At 40.2% G+C, this 26,474-nt stretch overlaps 2 protein-coding genes across 4 annotated transcripts in view; both read right to left on the bottom strand.

Annotated features, from left to right (window-relative positions):
- LOC124118569 overlaps nt 1-26,474 on the bottom strand; it is a 132,965-nt gene that overhangs the window by 82,675 nt on the left and 23,816 nt on the right. The window lies entirely within an intron of this gene.
- LOC125377396 lies at nt 1,907-4,206 on the bottom strand. The gene is made up of 2 exons (XM_048390501.1): nt 3,434-4,206; nt 1,907-3,095 (listed from the first exon to the last, which is right to left on the bottom strand). Exons 1-2 carry the CDS (start codon nt 4,018-4,020, stop codon nt 1,931-1,933), a joined length of 1,752 nt encoding a protein of 583 aa, XP_048246458.1. The 5' UTR covers nt 4,021-4,206; the 3' UTR covers nt 1,907-1,930.

Raw genomic sequence — 26,474 nt, 5'->3', positions numbered from 1 at the left:
GTTAACTTGGCTATTTGGCTATTATTGAACAATCTAATACCATCCATATACCTGAAGCCTAAATTAAACTTCATTGCCAAATTTCCTTGCTTTGATTTTGCCAACTTCGAGCAATGATGACTCGGATGTACAATGAAATAGATAAGCAAGGATTGGATAAGTAGCTTAATTGGTGGATGAATGACTATTGCAGAACTTAATCATGGGTGCCTATAAATTGATTACATTTATGTATCTAGGCATTCTCAGAAGTCGATATTCGACCCAACTGCCGTCTTAAATTTGAAATGTTTTCTTTTTCTCAATTTGCCTGCCATATATTATATTTAGCTTGAGTAAGTGTTAAAATATTTCGGCACTTTTTCAGCAGTTTAGTGTATAGAAATGTCCTTGGCAAATGGGTTGTACGCTTGAAATGAGTGATAAAGTGTTTTGTCTTTACGAGCAAATCCTCTTTGTGTGCACGCATGCACACACAGAGCAGTAAGTTAGACTCTTTTTTCTAGTGTGTTCTGTGTATTTTTGAAACTGCTATAGTAGTGATTGGACGTTCAATTCATTGCAATTCACAAGCATGAATGGATGCTTATGCACAACATATACATGAAATTTGTTTGTGAATCAATACAGCAGCCTATGTATCAAGACTTCTTCTGATTAGTTCCCCTTTCTAAGGGTTGTTAGATTCACCATGAACAATTAGTTTTGTCTGGAGGATAGTGTAGAGATAGTAATTGAATATATTTTGTCATATTATGTTGTCTGTCTGTCTGTCGTCTGACATATACAATTCTGTAGGTACAATATATGTTGTGTCAAATAATAATTACAGTTAATATATCACGATACGAGAAGAAGAAATCATTTAATAAGATTTAATTATATTTTTGGCCAAGCAACGTGAAGGTTATGTTCCAAATGTGTACACAGAATTGAAGTCACAGCCGTAATCAAGCCTATGGGGAAGGTTACCGGTAAAGGAACCACGTGGTCGGTATTGAGTTAAGAGTGGATTTCTAATCTACATTGTCATCCCTCCAAAAAAAAAATAAATGAAGTGAATAGCTTCAAAACTGACGGTGTAAGTGTTTTCTTTTTACCACAAAGGTATAACCTTGCTAAATCGAAAAAAAGTATAACATTGCTTAGACAGCGCGCGCATACGTAATGGTCTTTATACCCAAGACCGTCAGTATTGTATTAATATTGTGTTAGTTTAAATGTTCATTGAAGAGGAACTTTCTATACGACAAATCAGTATTGTTTTATATTGACATGGATTGAAATGGACCCATTTGTCGTAATACGCACGTGATATTAAGCTGAACGTTTATTATAAAACAAACCCAAAATTGTCATTATTTTGGACAATAATTGAGTTTCATACATTCCCTTTCTTAAAATACAAACACAATGATGCATTGTCGTCAACATATTGTATTATTCATGTTAAAATGTTGAGTCCCATGAACCTCCACCGGATGCTCGGTCAGAGCATACTGAATGTCGGGCAGAAAGAAACAGATCGCGATCGTCGTTATGTAATGAGGAATGATGAAAGGTGCCCGATGAAGCGAACGTAAAATATTGCTTTCCCTGCGTGCTCTGCAGCGTCTCTGTGCTCACTTTATGCTGCATGTATGTGCTTCCGACTATGTCGTACCTTTATGATACCTCATAACAATTTCAATTTTAAAGGCTTTAATGGACATATTTCTTCATTATTACAGTCCATACGTAACAATTAAGTCTTTTTACAATCACATAAGAAAATCATGCATTTTTTTACATACTCTTTATTTTAGCTGAGTACTCCTAAACGGTGATCGACCATGTGGTGCCTTTACCGGAAGCCTTCCCCATTTATTGTATTAGATAAGAATTTTAGATGACACACGTAACTTACCGTCTTTTTGTGTATTATATCAGTTCACTCTGGTGTTTCCCTTCGTCTTGTAAGAGCACGTACCCAATCCTTGATATTTATCCGTGTGATCAATTTGAATTGTTTGTCATATCGATATGCAAGTGGTCCTTGTTTGTCATAGAACACTATCCCGCTCACTGGTCTGGCTGAAACATGAACAACTACTGGATCTACATCACCATGTCCGTGATTTCCAGATTCACAGTTGACTCTTGGATCACATTCTTTCTTTGCTGCTGTGCTAGGAATGAATTGAACTTGAAATATATTCGGATCTGGAGAGACCTCGTTTCCGTCATAGTCACAGACGAGAACCAAATTCCCAATGTTATCCTCTAACGTGTCCTTGAATGCAGTTCTGTCCCTCAGAACAACAGGCTGGATGCGGATTACTTTAGTCTCATAACCATATCCCTCCAGAAAACAATTTTCCTCATGGACACCATAGAGATAAGAACCACCACATTCAGTTTTAGTAAATGCGCTTATGTATTCTGCAAGTTTGAGATTCTTGATAATATACTCTGCCAATGCTTGATCCCCTTCCTTTTGTTCAAAGTTACTTTTCAATTGAAGTGATCTGTTTTCACGAACATTCAGAAGATCATCTGCATGAGTCACACCAGGAATTGTATGGAATGTTTCTTTGAAGGCTTTCCTTTCTCTAACAAAGGTCTTGAGCGTTGCTGCAGGAATGTCAATAATGCAGTCATCAAATGTTGTCTTGGTATTGAATCTAGAAGTTGTCACAGTAGAAGCAGCTCCTACATAGAGAACAAGGAAGTCGCCAAAATCCTTACAAGCACAATGACTTTTTAGTGTCTCTTTTCTGTAAACATCACAGAATTGTTTCCCATCTTGAATCAAATCATGAAGTTTTGGGTCAGCAAACTCATCAAATGCGCCAGTGAAGGAATCTCCAGGCGCCAGGCCAACAAAATGAACCAGTATATATCCAGAGTTGGAGTTGCGCAGAGCTGATACTTTTCTCAGTAACTCCGCTGCTTTACAATCTCTCTTCTCCTTTTTCTTTCTTGGTTTATCTTGTTTTTCTTTCCCTACCCCAAATAGGTACTTGACATGAAGCCCGGTAGACAGGACATTGCATTTTGGAGAGACATTTTTCAGAAACTTACGAACTGCCTCATCACGCCTTGGAATATGTTTTCTGTAATGACACAATCATCAGAATAAATACTAATAGTGAGTGAGTGAGTTTGGTTTAACGCCGCTCTTTAGCAATATTCCAGTAATATCATGGCGGGGGACACCAGAAATGGGCTTCACACATTGTACCCATGTCGGGATTCGAACACAGGTCTTCGGTGTGACGAGCGAATGCTTTAACCACTAGGCTACCCGACCGCCCAATAAATACTAATAAAACACATATCAAACACAACTTGAGAAAACAAATATCTGAACAAGGTACAAGAAATGTATAACAATTAATAACAAGGCATTTTCCAGTATGCATATCCAATGTTTACAATATACAATACTTACTCCAGACACTCTGTATGAAATGCTTCTTTTACTTGTAGACACTTTACTTGTGTTATGTCTTTGTCTTTCACATAAACGTCTGCGTGTTCAGACCCTGTCGGTACCGTCTCTCCTTGCCTTGTATATAGTATGTCTTCGGTTTTGACATAGACGGCCACTTCTTCATAACCTACTGGGATGTGACGACCTTCTCTCTCATACTTTATTTCCTCATTCTTTGCATAGACAGAAACATGATAAAACCCTGTTGGTGGGATGTCCCCTTTTCTTGCATACTTTATTGCTCCATTCCTGGAGTACACAGAAACCTGTTCAAAACCTTTTGGTCTCAAGTCCTGTTTCCAAGCATAGTTTACGTCCCAATCTCTGACAGAAACAGATACACGTTGAAAACCTTCAGGTAATAAGCTCCCCTTCTTGAGATATTTTATGTTGTCTCCTTCGCCACATACAGTAACAGTGACACATTCAAAGTCCACTGGTATACAATCCTGCTGTGTCACATAACGAACGTCTACATCCTTGTGATACACAATTACACGTTGATGTTGAAATATTTCATCTCCACAATAATCACAAAGATTCATGACATCTAGAACCTAGGGGTTTACATTTTACAACATGCCAGGAGAAGCGCTGACTGTTAACGTAAACTCATACGGAGGGACAAACTCAGTTGGCTTTGCATGGAGGTGTCTTTCAAACTGCGCCCTAACCAATGTGATATTGACTAACACACATTCGTGTCAACCACGTCAACACATCACGTGATAAATAGCTATATCCTGCATAGCCACACATTATTCATAAACTCGATGGCTGTGAACAGGTTCTGCAAGGAAAGAAAACACACCAGTCACGAAGGAGAATGCTCACGCTTTTGAAAAGAGGAAACTAGCGTACAGGACGGAAGATAGAAATGAATATGTTGAAGACGAAATTTTGTTAGATGAATGTAAGAGAAAAGGCTACTGTAAATGTAGTATCTCACAACCACTTCGCATAATACCGATGTACAATATGGGTTTTAGACCATTCATTAATCTGAATAAACAATGATTGTTTGAATGATTCTCTGACTGATGAATACAGGTAACAAAGACATTTTACACAGCTTTGTCTCATCCATTATATCTGTGTTATCATATGATGTGGAAAACAATCGTTATATTTATGTTTATGTTTATTTATGAAGCTGTAAATACGGACGCATTTCATAATCTAATAAATAACATACCAGATGCGTCAAACAAATATCTTCCATCCTAACAGAAGGCTTCACCTGCATATTAGACAAGCCCTCTTGAAATATACTCTGCGTCCACACATTGTGTCACGTTACGTGAAATAGATAAAAAACCGTATATTACTAAATTTTAACAATATGCATTTTGTTCTGTCCCCATATGGATTTTAGTATAGGAAAACACACTGAAATTGACCAGAAAAGACTTTTTACGCTGGGGATTCTAACTAACATTTTAAAATCTTTCTCGTTATCCATCATCATATGCGAATGTCAATACGAAAAAGGACCGCCTCCGTGGTCTAGTGGTAGAGCGTCCGCCCGGAGAGCGGAAAGTCCGGGGTTCGATCCCAGGCCGCGTCATACCAAAAGACGTTATAAGATGGTACTTGTTGTTACCGTGTCCGGCGCTCGGCATTAAGGGGCTAAAACAAGGACTGGTCGGCTCGGAGTCAGCATACTGTGTCTGAGTGAGGTATTCATGTCAAACTGCGGCATGGTATCTCAGTGAGCTAGCACTATAAATCGGCATCAGTCCGGACTAGTACAAGCAGCCACACAAACACACACACACGTACATGCACGTCGCTATATAAGTGCAATAATCTTGGACGCGACGTTAGACCCCATTTCACCCCACCTCACCATTACGAACTTTCTTTACACGAATTGTTGATGTGTCAATGTCATGTTCACAGATGTTCAATCTTGTTTTTAATTCCGCATGAAAACACATATTTCTCGCTCTGTATGTGTAATATGATTCTAAACATAAACATTTTCATAAGGATTAGAGCATATAGATGACTTTTGGAATTGTCATAAACACAAACTTTCAACAAATCTTCTTTTATAATTTGAATTTACAAACTATGACACATTTTTGATATAGTATGTTTTGAATATAGAGCCATTCTGTGAGTCACGACAGTGGTTAGTCAGTTGTAATTTACTTCACTTTTATAAAAGCTTATCCGAAAAGAAGCACATTTTGCAACGATTTGCAGAGTCCCTGCTTTTTTCATTAAATCTATTTGACCTCCTACTCGCTGAAGTTTTCTTGTAGTTAGAATGACCTTTCTGGAACCTAGAATTACCTTTCTGGAACCTATCATAAAACCTTTCTTTATAGTGTATCACCAGTGCCCAGTCAAGATAACATTATTCAATACCAGGTTATTCTAAATCCTCCAAACCCCATTACAAGGCTATGTTCAAAACGCATGCATCTAGACTTTTAAACAAATTCACTCAAGTCATTGAAGGTGTCAGCAGTCAACTTCCCACAAGTAGGAACTTGAAACATACATTTACATGACAATAGGATTTGGCTATGATCTTTCAGTAATTACAGTTCCATTTACCATAGAGGCCCCGAAACAGTAGCTGTTACATTTCTAACATCGAATACGGATGGAGATGGACACAACAGAAATAGTTAATTATCTACATCTGTACATGTAACACGCGTTATATAATACAACATATTCATGCGCGTGGGCTGCAATCTGATTGACCGGAAAACAGATTGGATCCCAGATATTAATTTTTTTATTTGCATATGAAAACTTTCTTTAAAAAGTGTATTGTTTTCATAAGCTTCATACCAAATTCATTCAATTCAACAGCGCATGTTTTCTACATAAATAACAAACCTTTGTCAGCTTCATAAACTGCTTGTCAAACAGATACGATCGTCCACAAAATATCGAGTTCAGGTAACTTGCACCTACATGACGCGACACATGTTATTTTGTTTACCTGATTCTTGTGTTGCCAACATAACATATATTGTACAACATGTATGCATTCAGTTTCCTAACCTCAACACCTTATCTTAACACATGTAGTTTCTTATTTTGATTGGGGAAGCTGACCGTTATATACTGTTTGTTTGTAGAGGTAAATAAGGTAAACAGATGAGACTCGCCAGTGCCTACAGGACAACCTGTCTGAAATATCATATTATCTTTCATAGAATCAACACCTTCTCCCAAACTCAAGCGGTGCATACATAAAATTAAGAAGTTATACATTACTGCTACGCGGACGGTAGGTTTACACGGCAGAAACAGATTGTCATTGTACAGGTTCAGTAGTCCGTGGTTGTTACTAGGGAACCGGTGTATTCAACACCATGTCAGTGTGACTTTATCAAACGCTGGGCTACCTCAGCCAACTCATTCTACCCTTCCCATCAAGCTGTAAGTTATGGCATTGTGGTTATCCTTTCATACATTACACATTCCTCCCCGTATAATGCTGGAGGGATTATATTGCACTGGCTGACTACTCGCTCACCTCACGATATTACTGTTATCAAAGGATGCTGTTACTAGATAAGTTTTTCCCTAACGTCTCTTCGCCAGTTGAAACTAGTAGGAATAAAAATAAACAAAAGGAATACTAACGATAATAACTTCTATTACTACTGCCGCTGTTTGTTTGTTTATTTGATTTGTAACGCAGCACAGTTCCAGCTATACGACGGCAGTCTGTAAATAATCGAGTCTTGACCAGACAATCCATTGATTGATATTATGAGCATCACTCCTCATCGGTACTGCTGCTGTTGCTCTTACTACTACTACTACTACTACTACTACTACTACTACTACTACTACTACTACTACTTCTATTACTACTACTACTACTACTACTACTACTACTGCTACTACTACTGCTACCGGGACATCTACAACAACAACCTGAGCGGCGAGGATAGGTCAACTCAGGTTTTTGTCATTAAACACTCAGATTTCTAAATACCATATAGGTCCACGGGAGTTAAAGATACAAACCTCTTTCCATAAACTAAAGAAATCTGAAGACTCCATTGTACGGTTCAGACATCATAAGGATGTCTTTAATAATCACTATCAAATAGTGATGATCCCAGGTCTTCACAAAAGGTAAGCTTTGCCTACCGTACTGGTGGCAGAAGTCACAAACACGTGAACAGGCAAGTCAATTGTGCCTGGCTCGCTATTTTAAACGGTAATTTCACTAGAGTGGTATAAAGTTCTCTTTAAATACCATCTGTTGATCCTGTGCCCTAAGTGACGATTTGTAGTGACAACGTTGAGATATAATCCCGAAAAAATACATTTTTTCGCAAAATAATTAAATCTTCATTTCTAAAGCTTGATGTTTTTGGAATATATGTAGTAAGAGCCTATATTGTGGATGTAGCAATGTTCATGCATGAGTGGTGAACGTGGTTGTATTATGGTCAAAAGGATATACCTGAACAAACTGGCTAGTCTATGGTTCTGGGGTGCAGTTCATTCCATCGATAGTAAGCATGAACATATTCAATTTAGTCTTGGTGTTAATTGTTGAATTAATTTCAAATAATTTTGTAGGCAGGAGACATGCATTTATCATTGTAAATGTATATTGGGGTGTGTGTGTGTGTGTGTGTGTGTGGGGTGGGGGGGGGGGGGGGGGGGGGGGTGGGGGGGGGGGGGGTGGGGTTTGGTATTGCTAAAAGCGGCGTAAAACTATACTCACTCACTCATAAGCGCGTGGTTGAGGAAGCCGATTGTGACGGCTTTAGTAAAGGCCAGGACTGCCTTATTATCGCCACATAAAGTGATAGGAACCTACACCAATAGTACCCCACTGCAGGGCACATTTCTACATGTAATATTAGAAGGGAATAACAGATCGTCAGCCTCGTGGCTTACTTTATACTTCCAAGGAATGTGCATGACTGTCACATACTCTGCCTGATGGTATTCCTGGAAAGGATTGTATTGTATCTTGTTTCTACTTTCGACTTTCAACGTGGCTGCATGGCGTCTTTCACATACCACCGACAGAATATAAAGGCTCGTTTGTTTTGAATAGTGTTATGTGTGTACCTTTACTAAACGTCAAGAGACAAAACCTCTGGGCCCTGATTCTATTTGGCGTCTTCAAAGCTGCAGGAAACACACATTAAAATCATGTAGGTGTTTATCACCTACATCCAATTACTGTTTAAGCAAGCTAAAATACACTTAGTATTCAAATACAAGTAACGTAGTATAGCAGTGCAGAAAGAGAACAGTTAATACCCTTTGCCAAACATCAGATTCACGTGAAGTAAAATATATGTTTTAGTCAGTAATATATGATGGATTAAACGCAACGATAGTTTCAACATCTTTTGTCGTCAATAAATGTGTATGATGTATACTTGTTGATGGCTGCTTCTCAATATATCCCCATACAGCCACTCAATACGCCTGACACAGATGTTTGCCCAACTGAAACCAGTTATAGAGACAGGTAATATTAAAACCTCTCAAGGGAAAGCCAACACGCAGATAAATGTGACAGCAGTGCACATTTGTAGGTCGAATGAAGGAAGCAGTAAAGGTCTGTTGTTCACCAGAAAACACTCCCATATAATATTACATGTACAGGTTGCAATGAGCCATATATGGGACTGAATGTGTAAGACGTTGTTTTTTTATCAAATATGTTTCTTTTTACAAAGCATTGTTTAAAATATAAGTGCAGTTACGAATTGGAAAATAAATAAACAGCAGCGTCTTGAAAAGTTAACAACATAAAAATAATTAGTTAATACATGAATTACATGCCGAGTAGGGTTACAGTGGCTGGTCACTGGATCTAGTGTAGGATTGAGATGTAGAGGGGGATTGCATGATCAGTCTCTGTGTCCACACACAGCTGTAAAGGGGGAATTGCAGGACCAGTCTCTGTGCCCACACACAACTGTTGAGGGGGATTGCAAGACCAGTCTCTGTGTCCACACACAGCTGCAGAGGGGGATTGCAGGACCAGTCTCTGTGTCCACACACAGCTGTTGAGGGGGATTGCAGGACCAGTCTCTGTGTCCACACACAGATGTAGAGGGAAATTGCAGGACCAGTCTCTCTGTCCACACACAATTGTTGAGGGGGATTGCAGGACCAGTCTCTGTGTCCACACACAACTGTTGAGGGGGATTGCAGGACCAGTCTCTGTGTCAACACATAGCTGTAGAGGGGGATTGCAGGACCAGTCTCTGTGTCCACACACAGCTGTTGAGGGGGATTGCAGGACCAGTCTCTGTGTCCACACACAGCTGTTGAGGGGGATTGCAGGACCAGTCTCTGTGTCCACACACAGATGTTGAGGGGGATTGCAGGACCAGTCTCTGTGTCCACACATAGCTGTTGAGGGGGATTGCAGGACCAGTCTCTGTGTCCACACACAGCTGTAGAGGGGACTGCAGGACCAGTCTCTGTGTCCACACACAGCTGTTGAGGGGGATTGCAGGACCAGTCTCTGTGTCCACACACAGATGCAGATGTAAAGGGGGAATTGCAGGACCAGTCTCTGTGTCCACACACAGCTGTTGAGGGGGATTGCAGGACCAGTCTCTGTGTCCACACACAACTGTTGAGGGAGATTGCAGGACCAGTCACTGTGTCCACACACAGATGCAGATGTAAAGGGGGAATTGCAGGACCAGTCTCTGTATCAGTACAAGATTGCTTGACCAGTGAACTGATAACTGGGTTCTCTCACAGATGTCGACATGGATTGCATGGACAAGTTAGGATGCCAGGCACCAGCCATAGAGCCTTCATACAGATGGCCACAGAGTGATGAACATCGAGGCAGAGCTGTTGGGATGCTCCAAACAGGCAAAGGTTAACGTGAGTTTTGCGCCCATTTTACGTCACTCAGAGTGCAGAGTGTAGATTGGGAGGCTATGCCAGCGATACCAGACCACCAGGTCGTCATAGGATCAAAACACAAGGGCGGGATTTGTATCTTGTGAGCCTTGCCCTTCTTGACCGATTTCTGACATCACGTCAGATAGGGGATGAACACTTTAACGCCAACCATATCCGTATTAGCCAGACACCATAAGAAGCAGATTGCGTTCTGCTGGTCCCCGCTCTTGATGTCTAACAGTTCGCCCACAACTGACAAACTCCCTTGTTACCAAAAGTCATCAGGGTTGAAATCAGCGTCAGTGGTTATCAGTGTTGTTGACGGATGAAAGCAGATCAATCTCCCCATCAATGATGGCCTGGAGAATACAGATGGCAAAATCAACGTTTTAATTATACTACTGTAGTGGCGCATAATCGATTTTGGGTGGTTCCATGATGGTCTGGGTGGATTAACAGCTACTGCAAGGACACAATTACACATTATTGGTTGGATATGTCACTTCACAACGCTCCAGAAAGGAGATACTTGTCCCAATTCATGAGGAACATGCGTCACCCCCGATCCTGCAGGATCCTCGTGGTCCTCACTTTATTCATCTACAGGGAAAACACAGGATGGAGTAGCCGGCTTGTGCTCCTGACCTGGGATCAAGTCAAGTCTAGGCTGTGATTATGAACCGGGTCAGGAGCATGTGGGCATGATGCACAGAGGGAATCTGAAGTAAGGGAGGTTACACCAAACGTCCTGAGTACTACAGCAGTTTATGTAAACATCATGCTGTAGGGTACCCATTGGAAAGTTCGGTCACCCTTGACCTCTTATATTTTGTAATACAGTTTGAAATGAATGAAAATACATTTATTTTCAGTCGATATGTCTCCATTATTTATGTTCATTAGTTTGCATCCTCATATTACAGACGCTTCTCTACAATAGTATATATTAAAGTATATACTTGATTTGAAGGTGATATGAATCATTATTTGTTATTTTGCTATTTGAAGATATCGTGCACAACTTTACGCATGTATGATAACATTTATACTATTAACACAAAGTATATGGGAATAATGTAATATATAGGTTTATACCAAGTTTTAGATAAGGGTTGATGACAAAATCCTATTCAAGAAGGTTTATATCTGTAAAACTTAACACCAAAACACGCCCGACAGTTTGCACCTGCCGCACGCAGTAGCGCTACACATGTGCGCAGGGTGTCATTCCTGATTTTTGCACTTTCAAGGAAAGTCGATTTATCTCTGTGGACGTTATTTCTTTCAATCTGATTACTTCTGCTTATCATACAGTTGTGATTTACTTTTTCTCTTTTGTGTATGAATTAACGATCCGGCGTCTGCAACGCGAGGAGCGTCTACCGGCTATTAGTTTTCTGGAAACGAGAAGAAGTCAGCATGTAGTGGTCAATACGTTCAATGTTTCAGTCTGTGATTAGCAGATTTTGAAACAGGTACCAACAAAACCAGAATGTTGCGCGGTCATCGATTGATCCCAAGCGAGACTCAATATCGACCTCACACGGCGAATTAAATAGTGCAAACTTTCAACAGGTTGCGTGTTTTATTATAAATGCTCTAACAACGAAAACTAGTACCAATACGTTAATTAGGCGTTTTATGTATCCTCTTCATCTGAAACAGTTCAATGATGTTTTGTTTGTTTGTTTCTTGTTTAACGCCGTAGTCAGCAATATTCCAACTTTATGACGTCGGTCTGTAAATAATCTAGTCTGGACCAGACAATTCACTGATTGATATCATGAGTATAGACCCACGCAATTGGGATATGATGACATGCATCAACCAAGTCAGCGAGCCTGACCACCCGATCCTGATGGTCACCTCTTTCGACAAACATATACGCCATATACGGCAATCACATAAGCTTCCCCAACGCCCTAGTTGCATGAAGTATACAAATAAGAATAACATTTTGTTTAGGGTCATATTCGGTACACGGGATATATCGGAATATAGGCACGTGATGTTGTCATTTCATCTCTCTCTCTCTCTCTCTCTCTCTCTCTCTCTCTCTCTCTCTCTCTCTCTCTCTCAAGATATATGGTGTGAGATAGTTTTGTACAAAGTTGAACAACCAATCATGTTGACATAATGCAACGTGGTTCTTTTATGAGATTGCACAAACATAAACAATTCCTTTGATTTTGGGAATCCACATGGTATCCACTTGTCTCAACTACTGCTGGTGAATATATAGACAGTCTGTCCTTGATTGCATTAAGGATTGTCGTTAATCTTTGAGAGGAATTTAGTGGTACATTTGGTTGACCCAGGAACAGAAACCTCTTTGTACGGGTTTCTATGGTGCTTTTTGAATACAGCACAGAAGGGATTTTAACCTAATCGCCAGTACACAAGTCATCGATCTAACCCACTCAGCCATCGAGTCTTCAACACAAAGGAAGTCAAACAACTGGTTTTAATTGATTAACTGCTGATATATACTGAGTCAAATTAAAAACTTCACATTTTAAAAAAGTAATCCTTTATATGAGGACAAATGTATCAGAGAAGGTAATTTTTTAATCATTAATGTCCAAAGAAGGATTTTAATTAACGGTGGTAATTATAATTTATTCCAAGCACCTACGGTATTCGGTAATAACATCAACAGTTTAAATCATAAGTCCCAAGCACGAGAATATGATGGCACACAAGTTCAGTAGCGTGTATGGCCACCATGTGCGTTGACAACTGCCACACAACGCCTCCACACGGACCTTGTGATGCTTGTGAACACATGATTGGGAAGACGACGCCATTGTTGCTGCAAAATGGTGCCAAGATCATGCAAATTCTGTGGTTGGTTCTGGGGAGTGCGCAGACTTCTGCCAAGAGCATCCCAGACGTGTTCGATGGGATTGAGGTCAGGAGACCTTGACGGCCAGTCTATGACGTTGACTCCCGCATTCTGAAGGAAATACCTTGTCAAAATTGCTGTGTGGGGTCTGGCATTGTCGTGTTGGAAGATCAAACCGGGCCCATGTGCTGTCATAAAAGGCAGAAGTTCTGGTGCCGGTACCTGGTCGCGGTAAGCAGCAGCGTTGAGGTTTCCACGGATGACAAGAAGCCTGGAACGTGCATTGCCACAGAAAGCACCCCGGACCATGACACTTCCGCCTCAAAATCTGTCAACTTCCTGTACACAACACTGGGCGTAACGTTCATGGTGGCGCCCCCCACCCGCGCCTTACCATCAGCAAATCGAAGATCAAATCGGGATTCATCACTGAAGACGACTTGATTCCAATTCCTCTGAGTCCATCGTAAGTGTCGCTGTGCCCACAATTGACGTTAACGTCTGTGTAATTGAGTCACAATCGGCCCGCAGAATGGCCGTCGTGCTTGAAGGTGAGCAGTTCTCAGACGGTTTCGAACAGTTTGCGCACTCAATCTACCCCATAACAGTTCAATTCTGGTTGATGTAGCCGTCAAAAATCGGTTACGGAGGTGACGTAAGACAATCTGACAATCCTCTGCATGTGACGTCACACGTGGTCGACCTGGCCGAGGGCGATCAGCGGTGGTACCCGTTTGCTGTAGACGCGTCTGTAAATCATAAATCGTCCTTGCGACTTCAGCTACGGACGTTCCCGTCTGCAACATGCCGATGGCACGTTCACGTTGCACACTTGACAAATGGCCGTAAAAACTTTTGTTTTCTTGTGTCTGTTGTTGTTGTTAATGACTGCTAACAAGTATGGCTGGAAACACGTGCGGTATTATGGCCACGTGACCAGTTGCACGTGAAAAACCACTTTTGCCACTATAGTGCTGTGCACATGATTTTGATCGATTCACCTGCATAAAAACGGGTTTTATCTGAAGACAATACGTGGCCATTACTGTTTAAATACACAATAAGGGCCCACGATGATAACTGGTCAAAATGTTAAAATTTTAGGATTGTGAAGTTTTTTTAATTTGGTTCAGTATATTTGCCATATAATTGTCTAATATGTGGTTAGTAAAGTACAGATTCTAGTACTTTTTGGGGTTGAGCCCGTCTGGGATTCGAACCCACACTTGCAAGAGTGAGGCACCTAATCGCCAGCACACAAAGTCAGCGATCTAACCCACTCAGCCGTCGAGGCTTCCACAAAATGAAAGTCCGACAACTGGTAGTCTAGATCACGCTCTTTGAGTACCCCTCTGACAAGTGTATATTGGCACGGCTCCCATGACTGAAAGCTATGAATACACAATGCCATTTAGAAAGAGGTCAAATGTTACAAATGTTATATTTGGGATAACACTTTCTTAGTAAAGTACAGATTCTAGTAGTTTTTGGGGTTGAGTCCCGTTGAGATCAGGGATAGAATAGGTCTTCATGCAGCAACCCATGCTTACAGTAAAAGGCGACTATCCTTGTCGTAAGAGGCGACTAACGGGATCGGGTGGTCAGGCTCGCTGACTTGGTTGATGCATGTCATCGTATCCCAAATACGTAGATCGATGCTCATCGTATCAATCACTGGACTCGATTATTTACAGACAGCCGTCAAAGAGCTGGAATATTGCTGAGTGCGGCGTTAAACAACAAACAACAAACAAACAAACACAATCTTGTATCTTGGTCAACTGCAATTATAAGTGATATGTGTATGTATGTCTGTAAACATGCTTAGTCGGGGTGAGATCAATACTGACTTTGAAACGAGGCGTCCTGAGAAGCAGTTATTTACTGCAATAAGTCAGTAGGATTTATCTCCCTTTACATCGATATGGAACACCAACCAGCAATGTGCTTTGGCACTTTCTCTCTCTCCCTCTATCTGTTTACCACAGTAGAGCAGGAAGAGTTATCTCTCTTTTTATCGAAAGGTTACAGCTTTAACTTAGTTTGTTTTGTTTGTTTGTTTGTTGTTTAACGCCGCACTCAGCAATATCCCAGCTATATGACGGTGGTCTGTAAATAATCTAGTCTGGACCAGACAATCCAGTGATTGACATCATGAGCATCGATCAACGCAATTGGGATACGATGACATGCATCAGCCAAGTCAACGAGCCTGACCACCCGATCTAGTTAGTCGCATATTACGACAAGCATAGTCGCCTTCACGGCAAGCATGGGTTGCTGAAGACCTATTCTAAGCCGGATCTTCTTGGGTTTTTACTTATTCAGTATACTGACTCAGAGCGTCCTGTCCTTATTTAAACAACATACTGTCAAATGCTCTATCGACTATACAACAGAGGCGGTGTTGCTTGAGGCCCGCAGTTCCAGGTGCACAATCTGTCGTGGAACACCTGCTACTGTAACCACCCGATCTCATTTCAGTCACACTTCTTCAGGAAACATAGCGTAGGGAGTGGACCTTATTCATCAGCGAAACCTTCACGCTGGAGGTATATTGTTTCATTCTCTTGCACCAACATGACAATGAAATCGTAGCTAAAAATGCTGCTGTTCACTTATAAAGGGTTGCCCACCTTTTGTGACAAAGGTCATCATACAACCCTTCAAAGAACAGAAACGTATGATAAAAACACAAATCAATGTATATTTAGCTGATGTAGGTCGCATACTGGTGATCACGCATTTATCATGTACAGTATGATTCTATGTTATCACTGGCTCTATATTATCACGGCATCGGTAAATCATCACAATATTTCATCGCATGATCGAATACGGGACTCGTTGCGTTATGTCACGTTAACTTTTTTATGATAGTTTCCGGAATGTTTTTTTAAGTGTAATTACCCCTACCTGCATTCGAAATTGGTAAGAAAAGAATCCACTTGTTTGGACGATGTCCTTTGGCCCAACGTAGGTCGTATGAAAACTGATTGTGCATAATCCAAAAACCCAGTCAGAGATGTAAAGCACATAATCCATACGTATCACACTCACAATACTGATACAGTGATAATATAGAGCTGCCCGCCCTTGAGTCATCAATGACAGGTACTTTGTTTACCGAATTTGGTAAAGAGAACTAGCATCAATAAAGCCTAATTGATCTATCATAAAAGATGAATAAACATAAGTAACATTTTGCGTATGATACAGTTAATGTGTTAGTAAGTTGTCGTCATTACGATCCATTATACATAACTACGGCGATAATATAGGCTACCATGCTACTGGGGCAGCCTTTGTGGCATTCAGATACTTGCTGAATGGACTCAGTCCCTCAGCAGTCGCGAAAACAGTCTACATGTATTTGGTGGTTCGGATCGCGGATAATAGAACTGATTTCAAGTGCAATGAGCACTTCATTTAACTTCGAGCGTGAATTGCAAGGTGACAGTTGTATGGTTGCACTTCACCACACTAGCGCGGTGGGGTTACCTCCCTTTCGCCATGCTGTTTTGCAGGAGTGAAATATCACTGTCAGGGGTAGATTCTCTCTCTCTCTCTCTCTCTCTCTCTCTCTCTCTCTCTCTCTCTCTCTCTCTCTCTCTCTCCTTCTGTATTACTGTACCATGTATACACCTGACGGTACCCTCGTGTAACAACTTTCCTTGGGTTTAAACAAATATGTTGCTAAAATGAATCACCGGTTCAATCATCATCGCTTCAACTATTTCGATATTATCAACTGTCATCTCACGTGCATATATTACAAGCAATGCCTCACGATCTGGTAAACTGTCATTAATCTTTCTTCAGAAATACCAAGCAACAAAATATGTTTCCGAGATTGCCTGAATAATTCCATGACTACTTACCATATGAAATCGTATACACAATACGTCAAGATCATTGTCATATGTCACCGCCAGGCCAGGCAATTTACATTGTCAATATTGTAGGGGTTTGTACATACTACGCCCCTCTATCCATTGCGAATACATTACTCTTGAAGCATTGACGATTCGATATTTTTCAAAAAAGCCTGACGTCATGAAAGGTTTAATTGGAATTTAAGGACAATTGTTTTGAAGATGTGAAAGGTACATAAAGTTACGACAGTGTTTCATGTGGTGTTTATTTGACTCAGTGTGCTTCTACAATATTGATGATGGAAATTTCATAAACACGGAAGCGTTACCTTCAATACAATTTAGTAGATGGCGGTTCAGTTGGCTACAGGGTGAGCTGTAGTGTGGTATACAATTAAACGAAATCGGGTTCTCGCGGAATCAGGGTGGGGCAGAATCAGGTCTCATCATTGTCACGCACCATGAACACAAATTGTCATTTTCCACATGGTTCGCTTCAAACTGTGTATTGTTATGCGACCCTAACCAACAATTTCGCACCCAAGAAGGCACAAGAAAAGAAGTATTTCCGATGCATTGTAAGGAGGGAATCACGTGATCCGCATGAGTCTCACACAGCGTACATCTCCGGGATTGCGTTTCGTGTTGGATGTACACAGCCGTGACATCCGGATGTCACATGACGCGTCTACACCCTAGACAACACATACAGCGTGTGGAGACAACAACATCGTGAGGAAGTGACCCCTTGTGGAGAGTGACAGAGACACTAATTGTAGTGAAACTACATATATGTTGAAGTAAATGTATCTACTAGAATTGGAATAGGCGCTGAAGTGTTTTTATGCTAATCCGTGTGGTTAATTATTTATTGTGTGTATTATTGTCAGTAGTAAGATATTAGTATTAGTATCGTCGTCGTCGTAGTAGTAGTATATTAGTAAGAGGTTCACAGATGTAGGTTAGAAATAGATGTAAAGCAAGTTTAGATAGTTGTATTAGTTATCTGAGTATTAGTCTAGATTTCAATGTAAATAATTCGGTTTTAATCGAATCATGAATGTGGGGAGAATTTATAGAATACATTCTTAAAACATAACATGTGTTTGTGGCTATTTCAATACGTGACAGACTGCCCAAGGCTGCAGGAGGATATGCCGGTGTCATGGTGACCAAGGTGATGCTAGAGTCTAGTCTTACACTGACAATTTGCTTGATTTATTGACTGGATACGAATTCCAACGCTCTCAAAATGAAGATGCCAGAACAATATCGTTGTCTGTTTACTGATCCCTTCTAGTGACACAGTCCCTACATCTTACAAACAGACATTAAACCCCTGATCCCTTCAAATGATAGCTCAAAATGCATCTGTTAATCATATAGGGGCCGACCTCACAGCTCTATCTGCATCTGTTAATCCCATAGGTGTATGCATCGCAACACTAACTGCATCTGTTAATCCCACAGGTGTATGCATCGCAACACTACCTGCATCTGTTAATCCCACAGGTGTATACATCGCAACACTACCTGCATCTGTTAATCCCATAGGTGTATGCATCGCAACACTACCTGCATCTGTTAATCCAATAGGTGTATACATCGCAACACTACCTGCATCTGTTAATCCCACAGGTGTATGCATCGCAACACTTCCTGCATCTGTTAATCCCATAGGTATCGGCATCGCAACACTACCTGCATCTGTTAATCCCATAGGTGTATGCATCGCAACACTACCTGCATCTGGTAATCCCATAGGTGTATGCATCACAACACTACCTGCATCTGTTAATCCCATAGGTGTCGGCATCGCAACACTACCTGCATCTGTTAATCCCATAGATCTATGCATCGCAACACTACCTGCATCTGTTTATCCCATAGGTATCGGCATCGCAACACTACCTGCATCTGTTAATCCCTTCGGTGTATTTATCGCAACACTACCTGCATCTGTTAATGCCATAGGTGTATGTATCGCAACACTACCTGCATCTGTTAATCCAATAGGTGTATGCATCGCAACACTACCTGCATCTGTTAATGCCATAGGTGTATGCATCGCAACACTACCTGCATCTGTTAATCCCATAGGTGTATGCATCGCAACACTACCTGCATCTGTTAATCCCATAGGTGTATGCATCGCAACTCTACCTGCATCTGTTAATCCCATAGGTGTATGCATCGCAACACTACCTGAATCTGTTAATCCAATAGGTGTATGCATCGCAACACTACCTGCATCTGTTAATCCCATAGGTGTATGCATCGCAATACTACCTGCATCTGTTAATCCCATAGGTGTATGCATCGCAATACTACCTGCATCTGTTAATCCCATAGGTGTATACATCGCAACACTACCTGCATCTGTTAATTCCATAGGTGTATTCATCGCAACACTACCTGCATCTGTTAATCCCATAGGTGTATGCATCGCAGCACCCTAACGTGTGAACCGAACCCAGAAAGAACTACACAAAGAAGCCAAAATCCTGGGATTTTACAGGATGTGAGACTGTTAAGGCATAACCTTAGGCACATTACAACATCCTGGCATTGAATATTTTGTGCATGTTGCTGAATGTAAGCATGGAAGATGTTTCTACAGATAAATGCATATTTTACATGACCTTTACGTTCTGAAGTGGTCACAATCACAAACTTGGTTACCTGTGCTGAAGGGAAGTTGAAGAGCGGTGACCAGTGGTGTGTATAATGTTTAATGCAGACGGACACGCCAGTCACGCCTTAACAAATTTGAGTAGTAATTAGGACTACCGATAGACATGCTAAGGTCCTTGAAATACAAATATAGTATTTTTAAACTGTCCCATTTGTTTGATTGCTGCCACTTTGTTTCATGATACCAAGGCTGACTACAACCATAAACACCTAAAGGGGACTTTATATTCCGTATCTCATGGGCAGAATAATCCCCAGTTCCCCACATGCTTGTCTTGATTCCTGACGGAAGATATTATGTCTTACAAGGAGTACATTGTTCGACTGTGTGCCATTAACTGTTGTTTATGGTATCAGCCACTCACCCAGACTTAGTTGTTTAATACTCATTGTGATTAAGCTGTGAATTAAGGCCTTATTCACTCACAGTCAATGCCACTGCTGTTACAATTATCCCCAACATCCCGTTATAGCAAGAATGAGATCTCGACTTGTTTACTGTTGCACGATTTCTTGAGAAGAAAACATATTAGTCTTCAGCGCAGCTCTCTGGGTGGCTTGAGTGACATAGTGACTGTGTCCTGACATGATGTTATGTAATATTAATAGGCTATTTATATTGTGCATACTTCCACACCACTCAGGGTATGCTAAAAGCATTATCATTTCCCTTACAACCCAAGCTGCTTGTTGACGCTAGAAGGTTAACAACCACATCGCCCCCCTCATGCTACCGGGTAACCATTCACTGCTGGGGAACAAAGGCACATTTCGAACAAAGTCACTTGTCCAAGGAGACGCCACATGTTTACATGTGCTTAGGTGTGGGACAGGACGAAGCCCTAGAAAGCCCAGGCTGCCGAAAAGAAATCAATCCACTGATTTGTGACCTGTGCGGACCACGTGCCACGAATATTTGATGTGTGATACAGATGACAGTGTGTGATATTAACAGTGTGGTGCCTCTGTTAGGGGACCACGGGAATCGTTGACTCAAAGACATATGGCGTTTGGGAGCAACTGAGGGATGATGTACCAAATTTTCTACCCTTGTCTGTCCATACACAGTCTTGTGTTTTCTTAATCTGACTTGAACAAAAATGCTTTAACAGACACCAAACTTACCTAATGCTTCTAAAGTTTGATATCTGCATGACCCTGTAGCTGGACAATGAAAGTCAGTTGATGTTTAAGAGAATTATGTTTATGGTTATTTTGGTCATGAGGATTTAGTCATCAATCAAGCTGATCAGTGCTTGTAGATCCATCTGGCAATCAGACATACCTTTCCAAATCTTGTGCATATTCTATAAACGTTAGAACTACTAAGCACTTAAAGTTTATATCGTGTTCCTTGAAATTAGGTTCTTCACTTTGCCATGTTTTCATTAACGTATAATTGCTCGTGGTATAAATCTTAATGCGGGACACGTAAAACCCCATGTACTCCTTGTGATCTTGCTACAACAAATTTATCTTACCGACATGTTTAAATCTGCTGTTGTAAAATAATTAAAACAAATTCAAATTTGATTGGAAACAGCTATTCGACTGAGCTGAGGTTAACTTGTGCTATGTCACGTGACATTCATTGACTTGGAAAAAGCTTGCAGTATTTACTTCCAAGCGGGATTTAGGGAATTTGTTCTCCCGCTGAGAAATCCACATGCAGACTATTTTCTTCATGGCAGGGTATAAGGGATTTATTTTCACTCTCAAAAACTATTTTCCTCACAGGCAGGATACATCGTATTTTATCAAGATCACGTGAACCAATCAGATCTCGATATTCTGATTTGCAGGTATGATAATCCTAAATATATTATCTTATATCTTTGTCTGGTGCTGTAGTTATTATTTTGTCAACAATAAAAAAACCTATATGGGTAGAATGAAAGTCATATACTTGAAGCCAAACATTGTTGAATTAGGAGATAAATCTACTGTGTTTTCAATGTAGAGCTAGGTTACCTGTAGATTTAACTGAACTAAAATGAATTTGAAAACGAACGCGTTGCCTGCGGTTTCAAATGTTAGATTTAGTGCAGTTAAATCAACAGGTAACCTAGCTCAACATTGAAAACACAGTAGGTTTAACTCCGTTCTACCATGACCGGTTTAAGATGAAACTCTTTGAGGTGTAACGTTTTCTTGAGTGAGCTGGACACTCCATATATGAGAATTTGGGTTCACTTTCCAATCGGGGTGGAAGGCTCTTTTTAATAGCAACTTAAAACAATAACAGAAGACAAATATATATAACAATCGTTTAATTTATTCAAATTAGAATATCTTATGTTTACATTACAAATACTCAAAAATCTCATTGAAAAAATTCACTGAGAACTTCAAACAGAATTCGAATACACCCATTCTCCCCACAGTCATAATGCACTCAATCAAACACTACTCCCGGAAGTAGTTATTTATAGTAACATGGCAGTTGGAGAATTGGTACGGACCAGACATTCCAGTGTGAAATTGTTGTGACATGTGTGTGTGTGTGTGTGTGTGTGCGTGCGTGCGTGCGTGAGTGTGTGTGTGTGTGTGTGTGTGTGTGTGTGTGTGTGTGTGTGTGTGTGTGTGTGTGTGTGTGTGTGTGTGTGTGTGTGTGTGTGTGTGTGTGTGTGTGTGTGTGTGTGTGTGTGTGTGTGTGTGTGTGTGTTTATGTGATTACATCATAATATGATAGCTTGAGCAGCAGACGACAAATGTTGTTTACATGTTTGTTAAACCAGACATCAGCAAAACTTCCTGTGTCAAAAGTTCCCACTGACACGGAATTCGTTAGCTCTGCCATCTTTGTGGGCAAGCACAACGTGCACATGCATATCCTTAGCCGTTAAACCAGCTGTTTCAATCAGAGGGGGTTTATTGTGATTTAATAGCCTCTGATTGACCAATCAGAATCAAGTAAATTCCAAATTCATGGTAGAATGATGAACAGCTGCCAAAGACAAGCATCCATAAAGAATGAATGCTTTGGATGTTTCAGTATTAGATGATTTCTACTTTCTGGTTTTGGTTGTGTCTTGTTAATATACCTGGTATATTGTTTCCTTTGATGCATATCACTATGACATGGACTCATGATATAATGGTAGACATGTTGAATGATTGTTGGATGAATGTTGAATTGTTCTCAACGAAATTTCGTATTTTATTTATTTTCGTTTAACTGACCTCATTTTTTTAGAGCTTTTTCAGCTCTGTAATGTCGGCTATGAGACATACAGTAATACATAAATGCTGTTAACGTTGTCTGGGTGGTAAGACTCTCGGTGTTCTCATCTCCTTGTGATCTAAAGAGAAATCTGAACTTAATCCATGTCCCATGCTCTAAAAAACGTTTGAATGAGTACGTGGTGAGTGTGTTTGGGTGAATGACACTTCAAAATGTATTTCCGCTATAACATATATTTTCAGCTTAATGTGAGTGGAAAGTGATGCAGACCTAAAATATACACCATCATGACAAAGGACCAATATCAAACCTGGGACTCAAACCCATGATCATTGAATCCAGGCATGCCTAAGGGAAGCAACTCTGCACAGGTATTTGGTGACGGATGACTTGAACTCGTGGGTCACCTTCGAAGGGTTGAATGACATGAATCAGTTTGTATGGAATGTACCACAGGTGATACTAAGCTCTGGGCGTCTAAGTGAATTTCAGGATGTAGTCAGTGATACAGATTCGTCTTTCGTGATCATGAAGTTTTTTTGCAATGTATATAAATGATACCAGTGTTAAATGGTAAGGCTAGGTATGTGAGTTGAGACTACCACATATTTGATCAGTATTTTTGTTATGTTACAACATATCAGCTACTGTTAACTGTATATCTTTTAGCTGTAAATTCTTTTGAATGGATATGAATGATGGCAAAAAGGAAAATGTATATTACTTGCTGTGTTAGTTATGGATTTTAACTTCTGATTTATATCTTTTGACAACTTTCCCATTTTCATAGAAACTTTCAAAAACTATGGGACAGGTAAATACTTCTTTCCTTCACTGAAATACCATGACAGGCTTTGCGTTGTGGTCCTGTGTAAGACATGTACACATGATGCTCGCATCAGATTAGCTGTTTCAGCCAGAACCTTGTTATTGCGATTTGAAACCTCTGACTTTATCAGAGTCAATTGTCCACCAAACTTGTGGTGGAATAAGTAACAATCAGTTAACTTTAACAGTGAGCATGTTGCTTCTGAGTGATATGTGTTATTTGTGTGAGCGTGACTTGTACTTTGTCAAGATAACTGAGATTCATTTTGTGTCTAGTCAGGAAGCAGATATGCACCAACTACACGGATGTTTACAAAAGTCCATGATTTCTGTTAACAATTGTTTGTACTTTTCCTGCCACACTTTTCATTATGAAGAATGTGCTGATGTCCAAATGTAAAAATAGTTTCATGTTTAACTTGGACATTGCAGGTTGAATAATCTTGAACCGGTTACTCGATCCCTTATATTCCTTGTCGAGGTCAATGGTGCTCATATCTGGGCTTGATGATTTTTTCCTTCCTGTTTGAATGTGTGTTTGAAGTAAAAAATGTAGAATGTCTTGCTTCTTGAAGACAGTGAATTGAACGCATATCCTGTGCAGGTATTTCAGTGCTTTAGGTCTGCAAGGTCGGTCCCATTTGCTGTTCCTGTGCCATGTAAAGTGAAGTGTGCATGTTGACATTATAACAAATAGAGTGCAATGTCTTTTTTCAACACATTTTACACAGAATGGTTTGTACGCTGATATTGCTTACCCGGGAGTAAATAAAACAATATACAATACCTTCAACAAGTGTGTGTTTCATCTTTATCATTAACATGCATAGATGCATACAACCTCTCTTTTGGGAGAAAATAGTAGGTGCGAATTATACATTGTGGTAACACGCATCTGTGGGCATAGATTCAGTATTCTCTGATAATATAGTAGGGAAGTGTAACAGGTTGTGTTAACATGGATCTGTAGGCACACCGTCAGTAATCTTTGATAATATAATAGGTAGATCCGGGAGAGAATAGGTCTTCAGGAACCCATTCTTGCTAGAAAAGGCGACAATGCTTGTCATAAGAGACGACCATTGGGATCGGATGGTCTGTCTCGCTGACTTGGTGATGCATGTCATCGTGTCCCGAACGTGTGGATTGTTGCTCATGACGTCAATGACTGGATTGTCTGGTCCAGATTCGATTATTTACAGACCTCTGTCATATAGCTGGAATATTGCTGAGTGCGGCGTTAAAAAACAAACAAAACTTGACAGCAGATGACAGAAGCTAACATTGGAGTTACTCCCCTTAGATCTATTTCATTTGGAAAATATAAATATCTTGAGAAGGCGCCTTACATTGTAATGTGATATTCTTACATCACAGTGCGAGATGCAAAATGTAATGGCAACAGTTCGACAATTCAAGCAGTGAACATAGGAAATGAACCTTTCATATTAGAAGAGTGCATTGAAAATAATGGGTCTCGGTCAATCAGTATCAGAAGGTTAGATACATTGAGATAACATGGATCTCTATGCATACGAGACCCGTGAAGATCCGGGGTATAATAGGTCTTAAGCAACCCATGCTTGCCATAAAAGGTGACTTATGATGTCAATCACTGGATTGTCTGGTCCAGACTCGATTAGTTACAGACCACCGTCATATAGCCGGAATATTGCTGAGTGCCAAGTTAAGCAACAAACCAACCAACCAACTGTGCATACAATCAATAAGTTATGATAATACATTAGGGTATGTATGGCTCATCCTGCTATTATGGACCAATATGCATATATATGTATGGGTTATACTGTTAATTTTGAGCATGAAATTCAAGTTCTTTGGATTTTGAGCCAACACGATCATGATCCTTGTGTGATTGATCAGGATGAAGGTTGCAGAATGCTAAACTTGATGCATCTATATGCTGTCAATTTTGAGCATCAAATTAAAATCAATAAAAATACACCAAGTAACACAAGAATGAGATTCATATGATTTAATTACTAATTCATAGCTCTGCACAAATAAAAATATACATATCTGTATACTAAGCCACTCAACGTCTGATAGGGATAATCAGATATGTCATTCTATTTAAATAAACACTTGACATATAATGAGAATCAGTTTTGTGTAACATGGAAATAAAAAATATCCCTATCAAAAGTGGGGAACTCTATTAATCGTGAGACTGCAATTTCATCCACATATACAGACAACATGGGTCAGGATTAACACAGCATACATGCAACATACAAATTACACTGACATAGATGAATGTCACCAGGTGAAATTAACACTCAATCAAATTGGATTTGTACAACGATACAATATTGATTTGCACTAACGTTTATCATATTGTGTACAAAGTTACATTGTGGTAAGCTGTTGTACATACAGTGAAACCTGGTTAATCAGGTTGGTTTAATGCAGCTTTGGACAGTATTTCGGTCTTATCATGGCGTCTCAGCTTAATGTAGGGGAAATGCCTAAAGTGATACATTCCTCAGACATTTATCACTAATGTTCTCCCAACGAACACAGGTATGGTGCTGCCAAACCAAGAATCATAATCAGGGATAATCCCTCCTCCCGAGGCAAGAGAGTTAACCGACTATAAAGTCCTGTTCCCACCCTTTGAGTACCTTAATTAAAAACATGAAAAGATTTGCAAAAATCGTTTATCGCTGC

The sequence above is a fragment of the Haliotis rufescens genome, unplaced genomic scaffold (assembly GCF_023055435.1).
Source record: "Haliotis rufescens isolate VD_foot unplaced genomic scaffold, xgHalRufe1.0.p SCAF_9, whole genome shotgun sequence".
Lineage (NCBI taxonomy): Eukaryota > Metazoa > Mollusca > Gastropoda > Lepetellida > Haliotidae > Haliotis > Haliotis rufescens.
Note: the sequence above shows the minus strand (reverse complement) of the source record. Positions and strands in the feature narration are given on the sequence as shown.

What these genes read in the sequence shown, in the direction of transcription:
- LOC125377396 (XM_048390501.1), bottom strand. Translation starts at nt 4,020, where the DNA reads ATGAATCTTTGTGATTATTGTGGAGATGAAATATTTCAACATCAACGT. An exon ending in TTTCATACAGAGTGTCTGGA is followed by an intron (nt 3,096 to 3,433) that starts GTAAGTATTGTA and finishes GTGTCATTACAG; the next exon opens with AAAACATATTCCAAGGCGTG.